The 19,947-nt window shown below is 42.6% G+C and overlaps 1 protein-coding gene across 2 annotated transcripts in view; it reads left to right on the top strand.

Moving 5' to 3' along the window:
- Nucleotides 1–418: 418 nt before the first annotated feature.
- The window catches only part of GALNT13 (polypeptide N-acetylgalactosaminyltransferase 13), a 130,837-nt gene continuing 111,308 nt past the window's right edge, over nucleotides 419–19,947 (top strand). The window contains exons 1-3 of one of the 2 annotated variants that reach the window (XM_074594246.1): nucleotides 419–841; nucleotides 12,252–12,356; nucleotides 13,002–13,250. In XM_074594246.1, coding sequence (XP_074450347.1) covers nucleotides 13,109–13,250 — 142 coding nt within the window. In that variant the 5' untranslated portion in view covers nucleotides 419–841; nucleotides 12,252–12,356; nucleotides 13,002–13,108. The remainder of the gene's footprint in view (nucleotides 842–12,251; nucleotides 12,357–13,001; nucleotides 13,251–19,947) is intronic. The other variant, XM_074594245.1, reaches the window with a different exon arrangement.

A 19,947-nucleotide genomic window follows, 5' to 3' on the forward strand; every position in this document is an offset into this window, starting at 1 on the left:
ACCCGGTGACTGACCTGGTGTGCAAACACTTTTCATGACTCTAATATAATTGGTTTCTATTCTCGGGGTTTTCACACTGTTTTCTCTACCATTCCATCCGTTGGCGACCAGAAACCTAACGGGGAACGCACCAGCGAGGGGGAGGCCGGGCCGGGCCCGGAGCGGGGGAGAGCAGCCGGCCGGGTACAGCAGCTGCCCAGAGCCCCTGGCGGGAGGGCGTCCAGGATCCCACCCCAAATTAGGGGTTTATGAGGGCGGAGGGACGCCCACATCGCCTCACGGCGGGGACCCAGCAACACCGCCCGCTCCCCTCAGCGCCCCTGCCCGCCTTCCGCCCGCTCCCCTCAGCGCCCCTGCCCGCCTTCCACCATCTCCCCTCAGCGCCCCTGCCCGCCTTCCACCATCTCCCCTTGCCGCCGCCCTCCCGGCAGCCGCAGTTGGTAAGACGAGGAGCCGCCTCCCCGCACCTGCCCGCCTCTCCTTCCCTCTCTCCCCACCCGCCCGGCCGAGACAGGCTCCGCGCCTCCTCCGCGGGGGCACCCACCTCGCCGCCTCCCCGCTCCGCCGGGCCGAGCCCCAAGTATCGCGGGAGCCGGGTGGGCTGCCCGCGCCGCCGCAGCCATTGGGCGGCGCGGCGGAGGAGAGGCGGCCGGCGAAGCGGCGAGGCAGCGGCGCGGAGCCCAGTCGAGCCCAGCGCAGCCCCGGCCGCGCCCGGGGGCCGCTGTCCGGCCGCGCCCGGGCGGCCATGAGGAGGAGGAGGGCGGCGGCGCCGCGCTCTGCCCCGGGCGGGCGGCGGCGCTGCTGAGCGCGGGGCCGGGGAACGCCGCTGAGGGGCTGGCAGGTAAGCGAGGGGGCAGCCGGAGGGTCCCCGGGCAGGGGTGAGGGGAGGGGGGCTCGTCCCCTTCGCCTCAGCCCTGGCTCGTCTGTCAACTTCGAATGACGCGGGGGGGCCGGTGAGGGCTGGCCGGGGTCGGGGGCTGCCGTCGGTCCTGGGTTAACGGTGCGCTGGGCAAACCGCTTCACGGATGAAGCCGCCCTTATCCCGGTCCCGCTTCCTTTCCTGCCGGTGGTTTTCAGGCGGCGGAGAGGTTTTTCAGCAGGGATGAGCCTGACCTGGGGCAGCGGCTCCAGACGGCGATGCATGGGAAAGTGTGATTCAACCCCAGACCTTGCCGTTTTCTCCCTGAGGAACTGAGAGCGTCTCGCTTTTTGAGGTTGCGAGAAAAGATGTAAATGCCCCTGGCGAACCATGGCTAGAGTATATTCGCAGTAGAGAGGGAACACCGTTCTGGGCTGTAAATTTCAGCCGTAGGTTTCCCGGCTCTCTGGGAAATCCATCAGCCTGGTTTATTCCCAATATTCCGATGCCGTGTCTCCGTTCACAGCACCGAGCTGGCAGCACCGAACGCCGTTAGGATTTTGCTAGCCGCTTGTGTTTTTGTGTGAATGTAAATAGTCAAAACCCAGGGTAAATGAGATTTGGCACCGCTGTTTTGAAGCTAGCGTTTTTCTTCAAAACACTGTGAAGTTAGGATGCCAATGGTTTTCCCAAGAATTGGGTTAAAACTTCATCAGAGCTAACAGAAAATAAAGTTTATTTTACATTTTTTGGTAAGAAATTTTATCATTCTGAAATAGTAAAGAAAAAAATAGCTGCTAGGGCTGCCGTTATTTCTTCTTTGTTGCAAAATGAGAATGGGATGAATATTTGGGTGCTCCTGGGTGAATGGAAATAGCAAGAGGAAAGATTAATGAGAGATTAAGACATGCTCAGAATTATGCAAAGGAAAGCAGGAGGCAAAGATTATTTTAACTGGTTGATGGCTACTGGACTCTGAGGGAAGAAGTGAGGCCTTAAAGCTTGTATTGTTTTTCAAGTAGTCCTTTTTAATTTTCCTCTGTTGTGCCCTTGATTGATGGCACATGTGATTATCATTGATCTTGATGTTCTGCGCTAATCGGTAAAACCATGCAAAGGTGCTAAGGCTAAGGAAGACATTTAAAAAAATTGGTATAACTTGAAAAGTGGTACTTTATCTTCTGATATTTTTTTACCTGGCCTCTTACCACAAATGCTTTAGGATTTTCTTTTCCTTGTTTACAAAAAGTGGTTTTGGATGGCATTAAACAGAGAGTGTGTAATATGGCATAGATTTGGATTCCCTTGGGTTAGTTCTTTGAGGTTTAGAAGTGACTTCTTCACTGAAGCAGTAGTCTAAGAAACAAAGTGTGTGCAGTGTCTTCCTATCTTTGTGCTGGTACATGAGCGATCAGTGTTTGCGAGTTCCCAAAGATGAGTGTGCGCTGTCAGGAGATGCTGATGCTGGAAGAACAGGCTGGAAAGCCAGACTCGCAGTCTCCCATTTGGCTGCGGATGAGCTTTAAGAAAATCTGAGCGTAAACAACTGTGGCTTTCAGGCACACATGCGGACTGAAGGGGAGGAGATGAGCCTTCGTGGTTTTGGGGTTTAATGTCTGTTAACACCTGCCTCCTGCCTCCCCTGGAAAAAACTATGATTCTTGCTGAACATTCATGAAGAAGAGAGGTGACGTATCTGTTCCCACCGTCCTTAACCCCAAGAACTCTACTCCTAGAGGAGAATAAGCTGTAAAAACTTATATAAGCACAAGCTTATGACCAGTTTATATTTGGGAATGTGCACAATCAGGTTGCATTACTTTCCTTGTAATGTTAAGTGCAGTTGTTTTGGGTTGAGGCAAAATACAGTATAGAACTACCTAACCCTGCTGTCAGATAACAGAGAAATTAAGGCTAAAGAAAAAAAAAAAAGAAAAGCAGAATCGGTTGGAAATAAGAAAATAGGAAACCCGGTAATATTTTTCTATGTAAAACACAATTCTAGTGGGTTTTGTACATTAGCAGGTGAATTTAAGAGAATACTTTTCCTGAAAATATGGGAGAATTGAGTTCCATTTGGCTGTACATCATTTTTTGAACATAGGAGAAGATGGTTTGTTTTTTTGTTTTTTTCTGTTTTTTTTTTTTTAAATCCAAAATACTAAGAGCTGTGCACTTTTAACAAACCTTTCTTCAAAAACTTTGAGGTGAGTTAAAAAAAAAGGATTGGACGGCACAGACTCTATTACTTTTGTGATGATCAGTTTTAAGTTAGAGTAGGATGACAACCAATAAGTCAGAAAGGGTTGTTATTGGTTATCAGAAATGGTCTTTTTAGTATTCACAAACTTTCCTGTTTTGAAGACTGTTGTTCCGTTGGATTGGAAGAAGCGAGGGAGCTCTGATTTGCCAGCGTTGTAAATGAGTTCCTTTGGCCTTGGTATGTAGAAAAAAGAATCAAGAGGTCCTTCTCTTCACAGCATAGGTGAAATACATGTTTTCTGTTGACACAGGTGTTTTGTGTCGGATATGTCCTCCCAGCTCATGTGAGCAGGAGTGCCTTACTTGGCTGATCTTCGGGTTCAGGTTGGTGACTGCTGGTGAGGGCTGTGCTCCGGCTCTTCTGCACCAGGACTGCATGGTACTGGGCACGGGGTCAAGCCATGGCTGGACCTCCCTGCAGAAAGGTGCACATCCAGCAGGTCACTGCCTTTTTGTCTATGTGGAGTAGTAAGGAGTCCCTCTTACAAATGAGACTTGTGTAGGAAACTGTCTTACAGTGGTTATTTCTTTGGTGACGCTCTGGTTCCAGCTGTTTGCAGTTTTGGGTTTGTGGTAGTATCTTCATGCACAAATATCTTTGTCCATTTGGTCAGTGGGACTGGTGCAATATGAGTGTGGAGTTATTTTTTGGTCTTAGTGTAGTGTTGACGTTGAGTGTGTCAGTGTGGCTGGGGTGGCTGGTCCTGTGTCTTGGTGGAGCGTGTCCAGAGAAGGGCAACGGAGCTGGTGAGGGGTCTGGAGCAGGAGTCTTGTGAGGAGCGTCTGAGGGAGCTGGGGGTGCTCAGCCTGGAGAAGAGGAGGCTGAGGGGAGACCTTCTCGGTCTCTACAGCTCCCTGAAAGGTGGGTGTAGCCAGTGGGGGTCGGGCTCTTCTCCCAAGGAACAGGCCATGGGACAAGAGGAAACGGTCTTAAGTTGTGCCAGGGCAGGTTTAGATTGGATATTAGGAAAAATTTCTTCACGGAAAGGGCTGTCAAGCATTGGAAGAGGCTGCCCAGGGCAGTGGTGGAGTCGCCATCCCTGGAGGTATTTAAAGGATGGGTGGAGGTGGTGCTGAGGGACATGGGGTAGTGGGGGTTTTTGTCAGTGTTGGGCTGATGGTTGGACTTGATGATCTGAAGGGTCCCTTCCAACCAAGGCAATTCTATGATTCTATGAATGTGTGGTGTCTGTGCTGGCAAGCCACACGATTGTCGAAGGTTTGTGGGGAAGTCTCCTGGTATATGGCTACAGCTCCTTGGGCTGTTTGGGATGATTGTCTCATTGCTTTTCCCCTGGTCCTTGTGTCATTGCCTGACTTGCTCCAGCATTTGGTTCTTGTTTGGAGAGCCAGAAGGCTGGTCCTGGGTAGTATCTGTCAAGTTGTCAGTACTACTCAAGTACTTGTTACTTTTTAATTTCACTGGTATGTGGGAGAGCACCCGCCATCTGAAGACAGAATAAATGTAGTCAGGTTAGTCTGCTAATTAGCTGTGACGAGGTTGTGCAGCAGCTTTCAAGACCTGCCTGTCGCCCGGTGGGGTGGTCAGTGTAGGTTAGAGAGAGGGGAGACATTGGTTCTGAGTGTCAAGGCAAGGAGAAACCTGTGAGGCTGGCGACCAGAGTCCTCGGATTTGTTCATACCTGTTAGTAGATGGGCTGTGCTTTGGGGAAGAACATGGAAAAAGGAGTGAGAGGAGGGCTTTGCATTTCTTCTGTGAGCTTCCAGTAGCTTCCAGTAGCACCTGGGATTGTCTTCTGATATTTAGGTATTGAGTTTATGCCCACATTCTATGCCAAAATCTCTGTGGGTTTTTTTTTTTGTTGTGGTTTTTTTTTTTTTTTTTTTTAGTTAGTTGGTGATTTGTGCCAACACATTGGTAGAAAGAGCCTGGCTTAGTACAAAGTTAGTACCCGAAGGCATGGACTGTAAAAGAGGGAGTAAAGCCAGATAAACTCTTAACAAATTAGGCATCATTTGCAAGCTAAGTGGCTTACAATGAGATGGCTGTGAACACAAAAACATTTTCTTATCTGGATATTGAGGATGTGGTGCTTTGAGGTATTGATTCCGGGAGAAACTGGTGCTAGTCATCTCCTGACTCTAGTCTGAACAAAGGAGTGCAGAATAAAGGGTAGGCTTTTATTACAAAGAAGTTTGGTTAGATGAATTAATAAGTCTTTTCCACTTTAATTTCTGAGTCACAGAAATGCATTTTAAAATGAAGAATAGGTCTATTTTTAAATGTCAAGCAGCCTATTTCAGGAAAGAAGAGAGGGGGAGAAACGAATTCTTAAAACACAAAACACTGGGTAGCTCTAACTAGAGATACCTGTTGGTTTTGTTTTTTTTTTTTTAACTTCTTACTAAATGTGAGAGAGCTTCCTGTATTGATCTCAGAGATTGACGGTTCTAGCATTATAAGTTCTTCAGATACCTGTACATGAATTAATAAACTGCTTATGGTATTAAATGATGATTCATGGTTTTTGCAGAGGATAGTATATATCGAGGTTTGGTTGGATCAATCTAGTAATAAGATTTTTTGTAGGCAAAATGTTTTAAATGTATTTATTTTAAAATTAAGGTATGGCTTAGAAAGGGTTGCAAATCTTAGTAGCTTCTAAAGCAAGCTTGCCTCTTCAGTTTTTTAGTGATAATTGCTCTTGTAGCAACTCTGATAAATTTAATTTATAATGCAATGTAGCACGTTTTACCCAAAGCTTAAGCACTGGACGTTAGCTCGTTAGATCATATTGGATGACACCATGGATGCAGTTATGTTTTAATGGAGTTTTGTCAGTTCACGCTGGCTAATTTCCATTCGGTGCAGTACTGCCTGCCTTGGACTCTGATTCTGCAGCAGAGATTGACAAAAATAATAATGCCAAATCTTTCTGTGACTGGTGCTTAAATATTGTTGTCTGTTTTTTCACTCCTGCAGTTTCAGTGAATCACAGGAAAGCTACGAGAAACGGTCGCATTCATTCTTTGATTTATTGAAGGTGAAGGCTGGAAATTTTAAATTTCAGATGAGCTGAACCCTGGCCTGCCTTCTTTAGGTGTGAAAAAGACGTCTGTGATCACTCTTATTTTTGCTTGGGAATTTCTTCCAGCAAACTTCTGATTACTCTTCAGCTGACCTACCCATCTTTTGCAGGAGTCTGATCCAAATGGCTCTGACAGAGCAGATGCGTACTATAGATCAGTTCTGAAAGATTAAAACACTACTTTACCTGAGGGCTTTATGGGTGCTTTTACTACAGAGTTGCATTAATTTTTAAAAAAATTAAGTATTCTGCTGCTATCACGAGCTCCATGTTCATTAATATGTACATCACTTGAGCATCAAATGTTGCATTATAACAAGGATTTGTCAACAGCAGTAATTTAAAATGTCTGAATTAACTGGTTCATAAAATGATCCAGTGTTCTCATACACAGTACTCTTGTGGTCGGTATCATAACAGTATCTATGGCCATCCTAAGGTTTCTATTTCTTTGCCTTTAGCCTAAATTCTTTCAAGTGTGTATGAGAGGGACATTTGAAAGGCTGTGAATTGAGGTGCTCGTTAACATATAGAGATGTCAGACGGGATAAATTTCAGCGCTGACTAAGGTGTTAAGTCGCATGTGTTAAAAGAATGGTCTACATGACAAATAACAGATTCAGTAGAAAAACACGGCATGCCTTGGTTAAATAATGAAAAGGCAGGAAATTACCACTGGAGTCATAACAGTAATGTAACTCTATCCACTTACTTATCTCTCTGATGTGCCTGCCATCTGAAGGCAGTATACTATAATGGGTATCTACCCCAAAAGGTCAACCAAGGCAGTTTTCTGCCCCCGTCCCCCCAACAGTGTAGTTTTTTTCCCCTCAATACTGTTAGTTTAGAGGGATGTAAAGGAAGAGGGGAGGAGGACTTCTGTTTGTAGTTTGGTGCTATGCAGAGGTATTGAGGAAATAGTCTGTGTGGAAATGCGCAGCTGTATACAGCAATACTTAGTCAAACCTGTACTATAAAACACCCGTACAAATAACAGATTATCAGGAATAGGCATTCTTGATTCTGCTTTTCGGCTGCGGAGCGTTGCACACATGACGTGTGCTACTTAACTGCAGTAATAACCGTGATGTGATTTGGAAACACAGCTCTTGTCCTCTGGGAAGGCAAGCCGCTGAAAGGCAGTGCAGGTATCGCTGGGGCATATTTTGCTGTGGTTTCTCTTCCTCTACCGCTATCACCATCCTGGTGGTTAAAGCTCTTCTAGCACATAGCAAAACCTGTTTAAGTGCATGCTGACCAGGAGGCAGAAGCAGGTCTCCTTGTCCTCCTGCAAGACAGGGTGCAGGGTGCCAGTGGGATTCCTGGGTGTTCCATCATCCCAGTAGAGGTATCTTCTGGTGCATCCCCTCCACTGCTGCCAGTCCCACGTAGCTGTTGGACACCTCTGGGGGAGGCTGAAGGAGCCAGGGACCAGCCGGCAGCTGAAAAAAGGCATCCCTTCCTCTCTCCGAGAGCAAGCCCCAAAGCTCCGGGCAGCTCAGGGGGCTTTTGGCAGAGCCTGGTACCCAGGGGAGCAGCCCCCCCTGTTGCTAAGCAACCGCTGCCTGATGCTGCACTGCAGCTCACTGTAGATGCATGCAGATGTGGCCACATCTGGCAAAGGAAGGAGCTGTAGCATTCCTCATCCCGTCCTCTGCCTGTTCCTATAGTACATGGTAGATTAAGCTGCATTTTTATCAGGCCCTGGCTCCTGTAGGCACTTCATTAAGCTTTTACGGCTAACAGTAACATCAGTGTTGGCTTGAAAAATGATGTTCAGCTCTATTTTAGATTTCATTCCAAAAGAAATTGACTGTTTTGTTTTGAAACAGTACTTTCATAATAATAATTTGCAGTTTGTATCCTTTCTTATCTAAGCATCTAGATATCGTTAGTCGGTTTTGGTGCTCCTGGGGGGTATAGATGGCTAACACTGGTTGCTTTGCACAAGCTGCAGTCTCACAGGTTTGGGAGATCAGGTGGATGTCAGAGTAGTTTTGATATTAATGTGATAGATGTAATCACGGTTCTAGGATGTAGACGGGCTCTGGGACTCTGACTGTGCTTCTATATTAAATCGGTAAAAGCGCTGAGTTATAAATCAGGCAATTTTCTTTGGAGGAACTTTTGTAAACAGTTTATTTCTGTCTCGCTCAAGGATTAGGACACTTAATTCATATTGAGCCTTAAGAGTGGCAACAGATTAAGGGGCCATTCAAGGATACACCGATACTGATTTAGTGAAACTCGCCATCTGAAAATGTGTGGAGATAAAATTCTATAAAGTTTCTTCTGAATCTAGTTTTTTTTGTGTGCAGTGCTTGAAGTGCTGTTGTGTTGGACTTCCTCTTACCCCCACCCCTGTGTTGCTGCAATTTATGTCTCTTAAGTCCACAACAGAGCCTTAAATTGCCACAAGTCTCACCAATAAAGTGTGAAAACAAAAAGCAGTGGGAGGAAACCATTGGTGGGTGGAACAGGTGGATGCTCCTTAAAGGAGCTCGAACCAAGATAATCACCAGGCGTGTTACAAAAAGCCACGTTCAGTGCTTCAAAAAGGCATTACTCTGGCTCGAAGCTTCCAGTTAACACCTTAGGTGAAATTTTTACATGCAGCATATTTGCAATTTTAACACTTTTAGTCCATTAAGTCACAAGACGTGAAGATTATGCTTGTCACTTTATCTGACCACTCTGTCACTTGGGCGGATGGCTTTGAGGGATCCAGGCAAGTGAGACCGAGGGGCTGGTCCCCTTTCAGCACTGATAGGAAAATACTGGCTCAAGATCTGGGGCTTTTGTTCAATCAGTGCCCTCACGTGGGCTCCATGTCCAGCTTCGAAGGTGACTCCGGGGGCATCACCAAGGGAGCAAATGGGTGTATGCTTTTCAAAGTCTTGGCCTCAGTCTGTGCTCCCATTGTTTCTACACAGGGGATAATATTTTTTTTTTTTTTTTTAATCTTGCAGAGATACTGTGAATCAAAAGCTTTTGAGGCAACTGGATAGAGTAGTGATGAATGCCGTGGCTTTGAGCCCCTGAGAAAATTAAATATTGTTCATTCTGTGCATGGCTTGGGGTCGTGTGATGAGTTATAAGAAGAAATACTGAACAATTGGTTCGTTTTACCAAATCTGGTCTGCCGTGTGCACCCAGGGACAGTGGGCTCTGCAGAGAGTTTTTTTTAGTGTGTGAGAAAGGCAAGTCAAGGTTTTGCAGCTATCTCTTAATTCTGCCAGTTTTCTGAGCTTGGATTTGCAACCTCCATAACATCCTCTTACCACAGCGTTTTATTGCAACAGTTTTAGGAAAGGCTGGCTATGCAGATGATGTCTACATTTACACACTGTTTTCTGGTATAAACCCTGTTTTTATTGCTTATAACACTGCCAAACTGCAGGGTTTTTTGGGGCAGGAATCTCCCTCACTTTGTTGCCGGTTTTTGGTATTTTTTTTTTTTTTTGGGTTAGCAGCCATTGTATCTAGTTCTTGGTTTAAACCATGGTTTTAAAGTTGGTTCTTGGTTTAAACCATGGTTTGCATTTGCTTTTTTTTTTTTTTAAGACATACTAATGAAATTATCTCTTAAGGAATTGTAATATAAAGCATTTATGGAGACCAAAAAGCATTCAAAATCCACAAGTGTATTGAAAGAAACATGGAGACTTTGGCACAAGTGTCCCAAGATTGGTGTAAGTGGTCTGGACCATGATTGAAATTTTTTTCCTATGAGTTAATCTCAAACTGGAGAAGGAGAACCTTGCTCTGAGCTAGGTTAAAAAAAAAAAAAAATCCAAATTATAAACTTACATTTTATTAAAAAAAAAATCTTTCTGTCTGAAACTATTTTTTCAAATTCAAGTCAAGCACTTGGTTGAAGAAAAATAGATCAGTTAGCCTATCTGGCTGATGTATGCGTATCCATTTGGAATTCAATATGCATGGATTTTTGCATATTTGTTCAAATAAACCTTAATTGAAATGTAAACTAATTTGAGGATCGTGGTGAGGTTAGGTGGAGCCTGGGAGCTCTCGGGTATGCGTGGGACCAGTTTAAACTCGGCGGTGCCTGATGGTACCCGGTTCTGGTTTCCACCTGGCTTCATGTACACCCAGAGAAAGGGCTGAGCTGGTCAGCCCTCTCTGCGGCAGGGAGGGGGGCTTTCAGCAGAAGACCACGCAGAAGACAAGTGGTCCCTCTTCAACCATTTCATCTTAATTCCTCATCCCCCGTGAACCAACGTGGTGTTCTGGCGGGTTCCCCCAAGGACTGAGCCACCTCATCGGTGGGACTGAGCCTCCACTGTGTGCCTCTGAAAGCTCCCTCCCACCCCAAAGAGAGAGCTCTTGTAGCGTGAATTTGAAACTTGCGTTCCAAGAAAAAAAAAAAGGAGTTCTCCTTTGGTGCTTCATACTTACCAACAGGTCATGTTCCCTGCAGGCATTTTTATGTATGTTTGCAGAGTAACTGGCTGGGACCGTATGGGCTGCAAAGTTACAATATCTGCTGGTGGTCTTTCTCTGGGCAATGAAATACTTTATTTAATTTCTTCCTTAAAAAAAATAAATATATATATATTTATAGGATGTGAAGAATAGAATGCTTGTTTCTTTGCCACTAGTGATCCTCACACTTGTAGCAAAGCAACCCAGGACTAGATAAATGGTTAGAGCTTGAGGTGAAAGGCGTTTCGCATTGGGCTGCGACATCTTCCCTGGAGTGAGGTGCTGTGCACGCATGGGGGTGAAAGCACCCTGAATTAGCTGGACTTCGAAAGATTAAAGTGCGTTTTATCTTTTTAAGAAGGGGGAGGAATATTGAATCTGAATTCAATTTTATTTATTGTAAAAAAGAAGTTTGCCATAGTTGCTGCTAACTTTATAAGAGCCTCTTGCTCAGCCTTTATTCGAAGAGCTGTACGCTGTGCAGCTGGCAAACGCTTCGGTTCCTGGGCAGGATCTTTGTTTAAAAACTGCACAGAATTGGGAATAGAAGATTTTTCCAGTCGCCCATCTATGACTGCTATGCTTCTGAGGTTTACTCACTTATATTAAAACAAGAACTGATGAAGAAAAAAATTTCTTCTGTATTCTTAAGAGCTTGGGGAGGAAATGCCTTTGTATCTCAGCTGGTGCTGAACAAATAACCATTCTGCTCAATGCTACAAAAGCCAATTGCAGCCACCATGGTGACGGAGACTGCGTGGGGAGGGTTAACGCGCCGGCTCTTTTCTCCTCTCTTTTTTCTAGTAACGATCTCTGTTAATTTGTTTTTTCTTTCTAATTTTCTTCCTATAATTAAACTGTTCCCGTTGACTAGCATGAAAATGAATTGTGCTAACCTAAAACAAGTATTCCCAGGCCCTTGAAATTTTAAATCAACTGGCGGTGAATCACTTCAGCAAGAAAAAGAGCTATTGGTTGTGTTTATATTTAAGACAGATGGAAAACTTTATTAATGATTACATAGTAAAATAGCGCTTCAAGAGTAATTGGAAAAACTGTATTTAAATCAGTCCATCTCTTCCCTCTCATTGGTTCAAATGAACTGTAATTAAATGTAATGTAAATTTCTTATATTTGGGAACTATTGAAAATGGAGATGACCTGTTACAAAGGTTGCTCAGCAGGGTTTTTCACCTGGGATGCTGCTGTTTAAACAAGGAGATAAACTGGAATGCCTGTGATTCCTGTTTCCCTGCCGGAGTTGGTGTGACGATGTGCTCCTTGGGGACATCGCTTTGGGAGGGACAGAACTCCATTTTACTAGAAAGCAATGCGGCAGGGTGAGGCCGCGTGGCAAGAGTGTGATGGTGAGGGGAGAAAGCCGGGCCAGGAGTGAGCTAAAGCAGGAGAGTTACCAGTTGGGATTGAGTTACCAGCTGCTGGATTGAAAAGCTGGGGTTTTTTCAAAACTAAGATAGAAAAATGTTATGTATAAAATTACATTTAATTAAGATAGGTAGGTTAAAATGCGGGCAAAACTTACGAGAGCTTTTTTTAATTTTAAGGAACTTGTTTATGTACTAGAAAAGACAGTCAAGTGATAACGACTTTCTTCTCTTTGTTTTCTTTTATAGGCCCTTGGGAAGTATCCAGCGGTTCAGTGCTAAGACAGTGCTTTGGGAGCAGGGTCGAAGCAGAGCTCCCGGTCTTGACGTGGAGTACAGCGTATAACAGTAAGCGTAAGGCTTTAATTACACTTATCTAACCTACAGATGCGCTTGAGAGGAGATACAGAGGCCATCACACTTAGCTTTTGTTGGCCAAACTTACTGTTTTAGGCAAGAGCCTACATATGTAGGTGGGCGACTGAAGCGTTCTTTTGCAAGGCATTTTTGGTGGTATAAGGTGGTATTCAATATTTTTCTGCAAGATAAAAAATTAATTGCTTTTAGTGCTCAGAGGCCATATTTAAAATAGCATTATAAACACAGTATTTGAGGAAAACTAAAATTTCAGTTTTGTTCTTTGTATTAATGTATGTGTCTAATGTTCAATAAAATGATGATTATCAGTTGGAGCTGTCTGTTAGCACTGCTTTGTTGTCTTTTGTGTAATCTTTATGAAATTTCGTTACATTGCACGAGAGGGATATATATATATATTATGTGTGTTCCTAAACGAAGGCAAGTTATGTGGACTGTCCATGACGTATGTGAGTCAAAATGGTTGGTATTCATAGAAGGATGGTAGAAAACAGAAAGTACCTGCATTTATGGAAAGAAACAGATACTTTAAACATCGCCACGCTGCACTTTGCTGGAATTTTTTCAGTTCAATCTGTGTGTACTCGGTAGCTAATTCAGACAATTTTTCTTTGCTTGCAGTGGGATGCTCGTCGTTGCTTCCATGTTGGATTTTGACTGTGGGGGTTTGATACCTCCCAGCAGCCGCTCCCTTTCCTCAGCGTTCGAGCGAGAAGCCAAGCAAAGCGATGAGGAGATTTGTTTACTGCAAGGTGGTTCTGGCCACTTCGCTCATGTGGGTGCTTGTGGACGTCTTTTTACTTCTGTACTTCAGTGAATGTAATAAATGTGATGACAAGAAGGAGAGGTCTCTGCTGCCCGCTCTGAGGGGTAAGTGCCAAGTCTAAGCCATCTGTGAAAGTCAAAGATTTTTTTTTTTTTTTTTTTTTTTGGAAGGACTTGTCCTCAGATATGTTTTCTCTGTACTTTCTAAATTATTTTTCCAATTCAAACAGGCAGAATACCAAGATATGAATTACTTTGTTTCTGTAGTGCTTTAGTGGTTTCTGAATTAGTTTTAGTTATCTTAGCGTTTGACCTTTGCCATAAGGAAGCCTGAGTCTTGGATGTTTTCTCTAGCAAAACTAATATAAAATGTCTCCAATATGTGGAAGAGAAAACCGAAGTAAACATATTAAGAACCTCTTTATCAGAAGTCGTTTGACCTATGAGAGAATTGATGCTCTAGGATTCTTTTTTCATTTGTGAAAGATACTCACTTGTAAGCTTGCTTTTAAACTCTTAACTCTGGATGAAACAATCGTTTTAAAATATAGATTCTCTCTAACATACGAAAACATTAGGATCAAGTCTCAAATGCAGATGGGGCAGAGATTCTCCTCTCTCTCCAAATATTTTATCAATGTCGTTTACTAAAGGGGAGTTCACGAAAACTGAACATTGGCAGAAGCTACAAGTTTTCGAGTTCGTAATTGCTAATTTGCAGAGCAGTCATTCACAGGAGAGATCGTGAGCTTCTGTGCAGCCGAGAGACAGGAGCAGTGATTTAGTACTTGCAGTGAACTTGAAAGGAACCTGTCGAAACGCTAACGTTGACTCCGGGAAATTAACATCCTAGTCTTAAGGAGCTCAGATTCAGCATGAGGGAGAACCTTAAATCTCTAATAGGATTGAAACAAGATTAATTATAACTAGAGCAGCTGCCTTTGTAACGTATTTACTGTTGACAATATATAAAAATTTTGTCTGAGGCTGTTCCTCTCATCACAAATACACGTGTACGTTAAACCACTGAGCCTCAGTTTTGTCTGCAGGATAAGTCATTCCAGTACTTCTAAAGGCACTGTGGGGTTATGGTTCAGTTGAGTCGATAACTTTGCAATAATTTGAAATGAAAATACCATCCAGTGATGGGTTTTTCACGTGGCAGTCCTCACTCAAAATGTATTTGGAAGACTTTGCTTCGACCTTCCAATCGTATAAATACCTACATGATATAAAAAAAAATCGGTTATTTTTCCAAGCGAAAAAAATATTGCTTGTTGTCATAGGTGTTTTTTTTTCCTATGTAATTGAATTACTGTATTTTTAAACAAATATTAGGCAAGAATCTGGCATATCGTGAATAAAACAACCCATTTTCCTTATACTGTCAGCCGCAGAAAAGCGATGGTAGATTGCTGTTGAAGCATGCATTGGAATTTTCTCAAAATTGATTACATTTTGTGAAAAGTCCTTAATCAGTTGCAATTTTTGCTATGTAATTGGATAGTTTGTAAAGGAAAATGTTAAATATTAGAAGGATAGATTTTCTATCTAACACTGACAACTTTTAAGTCAATCTAGGCTAAAAAAAAAATATACATAAACACATGTCCCTGCCGCCACCACTCACATTTAAATGAAAATGTCTGGAACTTGCAAGTGTGAATTCACCTTTTTGACACTTTTTTTTTTTGTCAGCAAAATGCTATGCAGTACTGGACTTTTATTTTTAAGTATTCTGTTGCATTTGACTTCTTGAAGTTACTTTTTTCTTACGTTCAACTTACTGAGTTCCAAGTGCTCTGCCTGTTGTGAAGAGATGAGGTTTCTGCACAGAAATTCTGAAAGCAACACTGCTTCTTGCTCGCAGTCTTGAGAAACAAGTTACATTGAATGTATAACACTACTTCTACTTTAAAGCCCGGTAAAAGAAATACTGAGTCTGTTACTATACAATGCATATTCTATGTGATCCTGGAAGAATATTTTTTTCAAAATTATGGAAGTGCCTGTAATATCTGGGGATACGCGCACAGTTTTATTGGAAAGTGATTGCACTCCTCTTGTGAGATTACTGAAATTCTAGAAGGCTTCTGCCACAAAGGAACAAAACGAGGAAAAGCAGAGTTTATCTACTTTATCCTTAAGTTTTTTTATTGGTTGTTTAACAGGGAGGAGAAAAAAAAAGCCAATACTGTAGAATTTAAAAACATGTCCTTCACTGATACCTCTTCTCTGCTCGGTGACAGATGGACTTAAATTACAACAATTCCAGTAAACAAGAATCACTGAATATTCTCATTTGAAAGATTTTGGTTTTAGGAAAATGTTATTTAGTAGATGAAGGCTGTTAATTCACTAAACAAAGACTTGCATGAATAATTGCAACAAACTGACTTTTTCTCATTGGCAGTTGGAATTGAAGGTTTGGTAACTCAGTATGTAGTTTGTGGGGGTTTGTGTTAGTATATCCATGGATTTGAAATACTGTACAGACTGCTCCAAATGAGTGTGTGCGCTCTGGAATGAAACTTAGATTCCAGTCCACTAAATTCAAAATTAATTTGTCTGACTTTTGTTTTTTTTCCTAATTATTTCTTGTTATATTAGATAGTCATATGTGTTGCCATGACAATATGCATATTTGAAAATAATAAAAAAACCCAACCAACCCAGAGTAATTTTTTTGCTTTGTTATGGACATTTAGCAAAGTGTCTTCATTTATTTTGGCTGAAACTATGTGTGTTCTGGTGAAGTATAGAAATGTTTTCAAACTTCTGTAGTTTCCAATCCAGCAGACTACTAAAACCTCCTTACAGTAAGTGCCGTGAGCTATTACGATGGAAATGAAGTGTAGCGCCGCTTTTTTGCTGTAAAGTGCCTTCATGGGTACCATCACCTTTCTCTTATTAATAGGATGTTCGTCAGTCTCTGAATACCTCTAATTGAGAATGCAGATCATCTGTAAACATAAAAAGCAACATAATTACAGTATTTCCACAAGGATATTAAAAAAGACACAAGAATCAATATCCTAATAGAAATTTAAATGGGAAATGGTAATCCGGTGTTTGAAGTCACTTAATCCATCACCTTCATCATTAATGAGGAAGATTCTGCTTGTGTAGAATGGTGTGTTTAGGGGCGAAATTGGTAAACTTTCCATGCCTTTTTCAGTGTAATTATTGCATCCCGAGTGATTCATAAAGACAGCTTCACCATAGATGTTGAATCGTAAGCGGTGACAGTCCATAGCTGTCAGAAGTGCCCTCTGATGCCTGGCTGTACATCTCTAAGTGTACAAGTGCCAAGTGTAAAACCTGAGTGGTATAAAAATGAGCTGTTGCTGCGCTGGGTTACTGGTATTGCTGAACAACTTGCGACTGTTACCCCAATCAACGCCAAGATGGCTTTCAGTCAAGTTGTCTTTACTTGCATCTATTTTTGTGCCGCTGTTGAAAGAAACAACGCTTATTTCTTAAACTTACTTCCTACGTTGGAAAAAAATTAATATTGGGCAGCGTTTCCGCAGTCTCTGTTTATCGGTGGCATATGCAGAAATTTGTGAAAATATCATACAGTTGTTATGGTTGGAAGGGACCTTTAGGCTCATCCAGTCCAACCACCAACCCAACGCTGCCCCTTGTCCCTCAGCACCACGTCTGCCCGGCTTTTAAATGCCTCCAGGGATGGAGACTCCACCACTGCCCTGGGCAGCCTCTTCCAATGCTTGACAGCCCTTTGCGGAAGAAATTTTTGCTAATATCCATCCCAAACCTCCTCTGGCACAACTTGAGGCCGTTTCCTCTTGTCCCATGGCCTGTTCCTTGGGAGAAGAGACAGAATGGTCACAAGACCCCGGATTCATGGTTTCTGTAGCCTCCTCCTCAGTGCAGCTCCTTAGTATGAACCAAATGAAGACCATCCTCCCTTTGGGCTCGGTGCTGTGAGATGACCAGAAGTTCCCCAGCCTGGTTGGTGCCTGGGGGCAGGGACCAGGCGGTGGGTGCCAGCAAAGCGGTTGTGGTCAAAGGTGCAGCTTCTTTCGTTGGGCTGCTGTTGAGAGGAGGAGGAACATGAGTCTGAAAAATGGAAGAACCTCATCTCTTTTGATCTGTTGGGCCATATGCATGGCCTTCCATCTGTAATCTCAAATACTCTTGGAGAATCATATCGTCCCCCAGGTTTCTGCCGTGCCAGAAGGGTGTTTGGTTTCTTGTGCCTGGTGCAGCAGTTGGGAGAGGGAGGATCTCAATTCCTCTCTCAGCATCTTGTTGGGAAAAACACATCCTGGAGTCAAAGAGGGGATTTCTTGTGCACTTTTTTTGGTGTTTGTTCTTCATTCATGGTTAAGGAATTTGAAATTGAAAAGAACTCTACTGCAGAAAACCCTCTAATCTTTAATTTCAAATTTAAATATGTTAGTTAAGTTTAGTATTCACTGTTTGGAAAGCTGTCTTTGAAGACAGTTGTTGTTGGCAGCTTTCTGTCCAGATTAAGAGTAAAATATGTAGTGAGCTTGGAGGAAGTAAAATATTGCTCTCTAGATAATAAAATGGGGAGCATCTGCCGTGAGCGAAACAGTAATCTTAAAGAAAGTGTGATTAATTAAAATGAGTGTATATGAGTAATGATATGAAATTGTAATTTTGAGCGCTTGTCTTGCAACATGAATAATGCTTTCACCGCAGGTTTGTAATGTCAGTGTATGTTTTAGACTTCTATGAAGTGGTGACAGATCTTTAATATTATTTTGGTGTCTAATGCTTTTATGCAGATTTTTGTTTCTATGGTGTTAACTATGTTCTCAAGTGCTAAAAAAGGCATTTGTCATAAAATCAGTAGAGATTATTGAAACACTCTTTTGAAGAAAACTCAGTATAAGAGGAAGGTTTGTTTATTCAAATCTTGTATTTATGTATTTTTTTTTAAAGAGAAAAGGTCTGTGTTACGATCATATAAAGCAAGTGAATGAAACATTTCGATGCTGTAATAAAAGTTTGGGGTTATGGCCAAGTTTAGGAAATAAGGCATTCATTTTGGTAGTTTCCATAGTAACATGTTTATCTGTCAGATTGCTGTATGCATTGGACTGTCGGCAATAACAATGGCAGCAAATATTTTTAATAGCATACCATAAAGATTTAATGGATGGATGGATGAGTATGTACATTGCCCTGAAATCTTGTTGCAAATTTGTTGACAAATAAAATTTAAAGTGCTGATTTGGATATTGTGACAACAGATTAAGTTTATTTATAGATCTTCATCGCACAGATCAAGGAAAAAGCATTTCTGAAGCTTGAGGGAAAGCTAGCATAGCAGGCGTCTTTTGCTGATTGCAAACTTAAAAAAAATAAATAAATGGCAGCTGTCTTTCTGAGAGATGTGGTGCTCAGGGGTTTGAACATACAAGCTCCAGCCAGAAAATGTCATGTTTTCTGGCACACTGCGGACTCCCATCTGAGGATGAACTGACAGATATTTCTTACTCTAGCGATGTCGCTCCATAACTTCCCATTAACTTTTATTGTTAGATATTTTAAATACTAGACATTAGATGAGTGACTGCCAAGCTGTTTTGGCAGAATGAAGGACTTGTTTGTTGTGGAATGGGTCATGGTAAATAAGTATCTTTGCAACTATGATTTGCGTCTCCTGGAAACGGTGTTTCTGTTCTGTCCTGCTGTTTGTGTGCCGAGTGGTACGTACAGGCTGTCTGTGGCTGTGGTGTGAAGCGGGTGAAAATGTTGACAGATAATAAATAACCTTTTCCCTCCTTTGAAGAAGAAGGGGCAAAAAAACCCCCCAAACCCAGCAAGTATCTCCCAGTAATTTCTGATCTCCTGAAAAGCAAATGAGCAGCCACATGGTCTGGCATTCCTCATTTTTCCACAGTTCCGCCACCAGGAGCTCCTGCCTGCTCCCCCAGCTCTGCAGGTCCCTTGGCTATGGCATGAGGTAGGTGACTCCCCAGCTTGCTGCGTGCCATGGAGATGGTTACGGTTGCAATGTTGGAGGTTGCTTATGCCGGTTATGCTCCCCATCCATACTGCTTTTAGGAAAGGCCAGCAGTATTAGAAGAAAGAGGAACATGTATTTCTCAGTGCCATAAGTAGGAAACAGCTCCAGCTTCTGGCACTGAGAAATGCATGGACTCATCCTCAAGGGATCCAGTTTAAAAAACAAAGCCACAGAAAACAAATGCCACCACCACCCTGCCAACCAAAGCATGGGGTTATTTGATAAATCCTTGTACGTTATCATGTTGTTGATTATTATGCACAGCACTTTGCCATAAAAGTAGAGGAGGAAGGGAATGATATTCTCCCAAGTCTGTGCTCTCCCATGAAAGTCTGATTGCACAAAGTATAATTTTCATATTTTGGAGTTGCTTTCCTAATTATTTTGTACAGATGGGCATTATCTCAAGGTTGATTGTTGAAAGTATTTAACCTAAGAAAAATTTAATGAAAAAACTCTGGATAATGATGTAAGAGTGAACCTGGACAGTGTATATGTACTGTGTGTATGTGTGTGTCATACACGCAGTACCACACGTCTATGCTTCAAGTATACACATCCTTAAGCTATAGAAGTTGCTCGAGCCAAAAGTCTCATGAAGGTCCTGCCCTCTCACTCATCCTTCCCTCTCTCCTGCCCAATGAGAGGTTCCGTACAACTAAAAAGGTTTATAATTTTATTTTTCCCATTGCTTTTATACTGCTTAAGGATTTAATGTCATAACTTTACTCAAAATTTGGCAAGGGCAAAAAAATGTCACTGCGTATGTACGTGGTG

Source organism: Larus michahellis, chromosome 7 (genome assembly GCF_964199755.1).
Source record: "Larus michahellis chromosome 7, bLarMic1.1, whole genome shotgun sequence".
In the NCBI taxonomy this organism is placed as follows: Eukaryota; Metazoa; Chordata; class Aves; order Charadriiformes; family Laridae; genus Larus; species Larus michahellis.